General features: G+C 35.8%; 1 protein-coding gene across 1 annotated transcript in view; it reads left to right on the top strand.

The window, feature by feature from the left end:
- Positions 1 to 6,954, top strand: part of LOC117337493 (protein-glutamine gamma-glutamyltransferase K-like) — a 79,104-nt gene continuing 72,150 nt past the window's right edge. The window contains exon 1 of the mRNA XM_033898498.1: positions 1 to 212. Coding sequence (XP_033754389.1) covers positions 175 to 212 — 38 coding nt within the window. The 5' untranslated portion in view covers positions 1 to 174. The remainder of the gene's footprint in view (positions 213 to 6,954) is intronic.

Here is a 6,954-nt window from a genome sequence, read left to right as displayed (position 1 = left end):
CATAAGCACTACATTACATTTGGTACGCCGGCGTAGTCTCGAGAACTTCGGCCCGGTTTTGGAAGGAACTGACAAGTGTTTCTTTTGTTATTCTTAGTTGGATGTATTAACTGTGCTGTGATATATTATCGGGAACACGTGATCACAGGGACTGTCGCTAGTATCCCGGGTAAAATGCACAAAGACAAGTATGAAATTACCCCGGAACACAGGTATATAGTATTTCCTGGTGTGTACTAACAAACTAACACGAGGGCACGTCGTTATAGGGGGAGGGGTGTCTACAGTGATAACCGGGACTGCTATACAGATCACAGCGATTATCATGTAGTTTTCTAGATGATGCTGTTAATGGTTAAGGTGACGTCACTATGTGAGTACGTGAGAAGACATTTCTATATGGTAAGTTGGTGATTAGGTCCAACAGTCCTCTCTCTACAACACTGTAGCCCCGTCTTGTATACCGAGTGGTGATAGACACTGAAGTTACCGTCCGACAGGAAACCTCTGCCGTATTATATAATGTAACGCATTCTTTCCTGTTCCGCTCTCATTTGAACCTAGCTTCTGATGAAAACCAACACAAGTTGCCTTGTGATGCACGTGCTGGTATCTTAGTAACAATGTGTTTGCTCGTGATCAAACAGTCGCGTAGGCAAGCAGGTCTCGCATAGAAAACAAAGTTCATACGTTTAATTAGAAAGTCCCAACATTAAGTAACAGGTAACGTCATTTAGGTACCTTTACTAGGGTAGACAGGTAGATTAAGGTAGAGAGCCCCCACAAGCCTCACAACTCAGTAACTTTTATTAAGGTAGAAAGCCTCACAACTCAGTAACGTTTATTAAGGTAGAAAGCCCCACAACACAGTAAACTTTATTTAGGTAGAAAGCCTCACAACTCAGTAAACTTTATTAAGGTAGAAAGCCCCACAACACAGTAAACTTTATTAAGGTAGAAAGCCCCACAACTCAGTAAACTTTATTAAGGTAGAAAGCCCCACAACTCCGTTACGTTCATTAAAGTAGAAAGTCACAGAACTTTTTTTTTCTCAGTTTACTGTATTACGTTACGTTATTGTAAATAAAAATGCAAATAAATATCGTATGTTTCGAGTATGGTATTTATAATTTTGGTGGTATTTAGTCATATAAGTGCATATGAACTGAACTGGATAAAACTCCGTTAGCTTGAATGGTTAGAGCGGAAGACCCAGACTCGAGTACTAGTCTAGTCGTTACTTGTATTGGTATATGTTTGTGATTGTTAAATCAGTTTTATAATTATATCGGTTTGTATGGTTATATCGGTTTGTATGATTATATCGGTTTGTATGGTTATATCGGTTTGTATAGTTATATCGGTTTGTATGGTTATATCAGTTTGTATAGTTATATCGGTTTGTATGGTTATATCAGTTTGTATGGTTATATCAGTTTGTACGGTTAATTGGTTGTACTGATATATCGGTGTATGGTATAGTTGTATAGTATATCGGTTTGTATGGTTATATCAGTTTGTATGGTTATATCAGTTTGTACGGTTAAATTGGTTTGTACGGTAATATCGGTTTGTATAGTTATATCGATTTGAGTGGTTATATCAGTTTGTATGGTTATATCAGTTTGTATAGTTAAATCAGTTTTATAATTATATCGGTTTGTATGGTTATATCGGTTTGTACGGTTATATCAAAGTTTATATCGGTTTGTATAGTTATATCGGTTTGTATGGTTATATCAGTTTGTAAAGTCATATCGGTTTGTATGGTTATATCGGTTTGTATGGTTATATCGGTTTGTATAGTTATATCGGTTTGTATGGTTATATCGGTTTGTATGGTTATATCAGTTTGTATGGTTAAATTGGTTTGTACGGTAATATCGGTTTGTATAGTTATATCGATTTGAGTGGTTATATCAGTTTGTATGGTTATATCAGTTTGTATGTCATATCGGTTTGTATGGTTATATCGGTTTGTATGGTTATATCAAAGTTTATATCGGTTTGTATAGTTATATCGGTTTGTATGGTTATATCAGTTTGTATGGTTATATCGGTTTGTGTGGTTATATCAGTTTGTATAGTTATATCGGTTTGTATGGTTATATCAGTTTGTATGGTTATATCGGTTTGTATGGTTATATCAGTTTGTATAGTTATATCGGTTTGTATGAGTATATCAAAGTTTATATCGGTTTGTATAGTTATATCGGTTTGTATGGTTATATCAGTTTGTATGGTTATATCGGTTTGTATGGTTATATCGGTTTGTGTGGTTATATCAGTTTGTATAGTTATATAGGTTTGTATGGTTATATCAGTTTGTATAGTTATATCGGTTTGTATGAGTATATCAAAGTTTATATCGGTTTGTATAGTTATATCGGTTTGTATGGTTATATCAGTTTGTATGGTTATATCGGTTTGTATGGTTATATCAGTTTGTGTGGTTATATCAGTTTGTATGGTTATATCAGTTTGTATGGTTATATCGGTTTGTATGGTTATATCAGTTTGTATGGTTATATCGGTTTGTATGGTTATATCAGTGTGTGTGGTTATATCGGTTTGTATGGTTATATCGGTTTGTATGGTTATATCAGTTTGTACAATATGTATAGTTATATAGGTTTGTATGGTTATATCGGTTTGTATGGTTATATCAGTTTGTATGGTTATATCGGTTTGTATGGTTATATCGGTTTGTATAGTTATATCAGTTTGTATAGTTATATAGGTTTGTATGGTTATATCAGTTTGTACGGTAATATCGGTTTGTATAGTTATATCGGTTTGTGTGATTATATCAGTTTGTATAGTTATATCGGTTTGTGTGGTTATATCGGTTTGTATGGTTATATCGGTTTGTGTGGTTATATCAGTTTGTATAGTTATATCGGTTTGTGTGGTTATATCGGTTTATATGGTTATATCGGCTTGTGTGGTTATATCAGTTTGTATAGTTATATCGGTTTGTGTGGTTATATCGGTTTGTGTGGTTATATCAGTTTGTATAGTTATATCGGTTTGTGTGGTTATATCGGTTTGTATGGTTATATCGGTTTGTGTGGTTATATCAGTTTGTATAGTTATATCGGTTTGTGTGGTTATATCGGTTTGTATGGTTATATCAGTTTGTATGGTTATATCGGTTTGTGTGGTTATATCGGTTTGTATGGTTATATCGGTTTGTGTGGTTTTATCAGTTTGTATAGTTATATCGGTTTGTGTGGTTATATCGGTTTGTGTGGTTATATCAGTTTGTATGGTTATGTCGGTTTGTATGGTTATATCGGTTTATATCGGTTTGTATGGTTATATCGGTTTGTATAGTTATATCAGTTTGTATAGTTATATCGGTTTGTATGGTTATATCGGTTTGTATGGTTATATCGGTTTGTGTGGTTATATCGGTTTGTGTGGTTATATCAGTTTGTATAGTTATATCGGTTTGTATGGTTATATCGGTTTGTATGGTTATATCAGTTTGTATAGTTATATCGGTTTGTGTGGTTATATCAGTTGGTGTGGTTATATCAGTTTGTATAGTTATATATGTTTGTATGGTTATATCGGTTTGTATGGTTATATCAGTTTGTATGGTTATATCGGTTTGTATGGTTATATCAGTTTGTGTGGTTATATCAGTTTGTATGGTTATATCGGTTGGTATGGTTATATCGGTTTGTATGGTTATATCAGTTTGTATAGTTATATCGGTTTGTGTGGTTATATCAGTTGGTGTGGTTATATCGGTTTGTATAGTTATATCAGTTGGTGTGGTTATATCGGTTTGTACAGTTATAACAGTCTGGTACCAGTCAACTTACCCCTATAACATTGGACATGTAATTGAGGCGAGTGACGTGGTATACAGATAGAACAGACTTGAACTCAGATATTTGGCAATCCTTGTGTTTCCTTGATGATATACAATTCCAGTTCTTATTTACTTAAGTAAATGATATTATCTTCCCCCTGTTTTTGTAAGGAGATAATCTTCCTCTATGTATATATGCACGTGCGTATGTATCGGTTCGTGATCACAGGGTCCTGATGATTATGATACAGTATAAGTTTTGGGACCCGTCCTGTCGTGAAATGAATGATATTAGACGAGTAGTCGATATGGCCAATACTTGGAAATATTCTAACCCCTGCCCAAAACCTCGCTTCGTATCGTTTTGAGGACATTCAACAATAAAAAAATCCAACGCGCTCTCTCCTTGACTTTTCCAACACGCGAGCACAGGAACTTGGTAGAATTGCCAAGTCCCTGTGCAACCATGCAGGAATGAATTAACCTTGTTTACCTAAGGGATAGGTCGACATATAGGGTGTTCTAGTCGGTGTTTATGTGTGTATAATTTTGATATTATCCTTGAAGCGTGTGTGATATACCAGTATAGGATAGAGGCCATTTAACTGGGGAATAGTCACGTAACTTCATCAAACCCAGACATGTATGTAACTAGTGAATATTGTCGGAAACTTGAAAGATACATTTTATTACGAGCGATGCACGTGCATTTGAAATCATTTCCATACGACTTGAACATATAAATAACTATTGTTATTAGATAGCATTTCACTACCCTTCTGTCTACATCCGTATGACCCTTCAACTTCCATTTAGCAGATTAAGTCATTTTGCAATAATCTATTTTGGAAATCTAGGAATTCCGCTCAGTATATTATCTTTGGAATATCCATCTAAGACTCGCAGTCTGTAACCAATATTTGAGAAGATGGTCCTGATTATACAATATCATTTAATCTGACAGTTTCAATTACCATACCGTTGTTATTCTTACCTTTACTGATTTGAACATTTATTGCGATGGATTAACACAGCATGTCTGCTGACGTACTGGTATGTTAGTTAGAAAATGCGTGTTGAGTACCTGCCCTGCATGTTTGGCATAAGAATTGTACCAGCTGCCCCCCATTGGATGATCGTAAGAGGCGACTAAATTTGGGATCTTATCTTTTCTCTTCTTTCTTAACAACTTTCTTCTTCCTAACGTCTCCCTTGACAATGCCTCACTTTTGGCCTTTAGTTGAGCGTTCGCCCTGTGAGGAAGGCTGTGAGGAAGGCTTTGTGTTCTGTCCCCTTGCCGATACATACCAAAGTATCTTAAAAATGGTAGTTGCTACTCCTGCTCACAGGCGCTTGCATAGAATATGTGATTTTCATTTTTTTTTTATTTGACAGTAGTATGTGTAATCTGTTAAGTACAAGGCCGGAAACTCCGCCACGAGCGAAACGGCAGACCACTACACTTCAATCGACTAAAAAACACTTTTATTCAAACTGACACGGCGCACACTATAAGCGACCGTCATCAGAAAACATTCATCTTTAACCTACTGTGCCACTCAATACGAATTGTTACATCCAAAACACAATAATCCGTGAAAACATCGCCGAATTCCTCGCTCAGAACGCCATTTCTCAAACGGCTCCCTGAGCCTGTCCAGATTCTTCATTTACATACGAAGTTGAAAGGTCATGTGATTGTATAATCGACTGTCACCAGGTGCACTTTTTGGGGTCATCTCGGCATTCTTTATTTTACAGGTGCATGCACAGGACGTCGTTTGCGATATTACGGGCTAATAAGATAGCATGTTTTAATGCCATGCAGTGATGAGATCGTCCTTTCCTTTTTTTCAACTGTATCATTTCGGTAGTTGTTGAACTTCGTTTTCAATAAAAAAAGATTGCATATAACGGTGCTCAACAACTTGTTCAAGACAGGGCCGGGGCATTATACGTATACCATGAACACGCAGTATCAGTTGGAATTTTTCGAAGTTAAAATTTGGAGGGGGTAATATATAGCTGATGGTTGTTTGATATTTTGATTTTTTATTGTACTTGTCATCTATTTAGGGCTATGCCAATCTTCAATTTTTAAAAAATGGACCCCTACATGACTAGTTGAAAATGTATATACCGCACACAATACCGATAAGAATAAGAGGTTGTTCTGGGTATTCTGGCGTTAGCCCTAAAATACTATAAAAGTCTGGCGTTGACACAAAATAACCACTACTTTCCCCTCAAGTATTCTCTTTTCTTTCTCATTTTAATTCAGTTTCATAATTCTGTAAGCACTTCAGCCAGCTTGATTATTATTAGAGTAGCGTTTGATGCTTACACAGTCAATTAATCAGGTAATTCATCAATAACTTAAATTTTATATATGCGGGCGATGTAAAGTGGAATAAATGGATAATGAGTATTACAAAGAATACATTTTACAATGCGTTAAACTCTTTGACATTGTCACGGGCGGATTTAAATCCTCCCCTCCCCCCCCCCTAAAATTGTCAAAGTAACGGTATCTTAAAAAACAAATTCCCGTATCAATCAGCGAAATAATAATATAAAATCATTTAAAAACATCTCTCATATACTTGTTTTTATAAAACACACCAGGTATGAATCTATCGTGAAATACACTAGAATGCAGGATTTTGCATTTACTCCTGCTATCTGCTATTTTTTTCAGGGGGAGTACGCGCGGACCCCCCCCCCCCCCCCCCCCCCCCCTTTAATTTCGCACGCAATCCAGTGTCCGCCCCTCAATATTTCGATACATACTCATACAGTGATAGATGTAGTCATAAAATTTGGATTGAACTCGAAGAACTTCCAGCAAACATTAAATCTAACATTGTGGGAAATGAAAATAAATTGATGATGGATCATAGATCACAACGTACAGATCGTTTGGCAGGTCTGAAGTATGATTTTCGTATTTGACGACGACATGATATTTGTAAAATGTGCAGAAATAAATGAACAGGTCTGAAGTAAGTAATGTTGGTACACATGTATACGTTCGAGTAACCTGATGTCAGTCTTATTCGTGATTCACTTTTCTTTTTGTTCCTCCAGATTTCAGTAAACTGACAAAAGTTAATAAATAAATAAGCATTATG

Source organism: Pecten maximus, chromosome 11, assembly GCF_902652985.1.
Source record: "Pecten maximus chromosome 11, xPecMax1.1, whole genome shotgun sequence".
NCBI lineage: Eukaryota > Metazoa > Mollusca > Bivalvia > Pectinida > Pectinidae > Pecten > Pecten maximus.
This window is presented reverse-complemented; position numbering and strand designations above follow the sequence as displayed.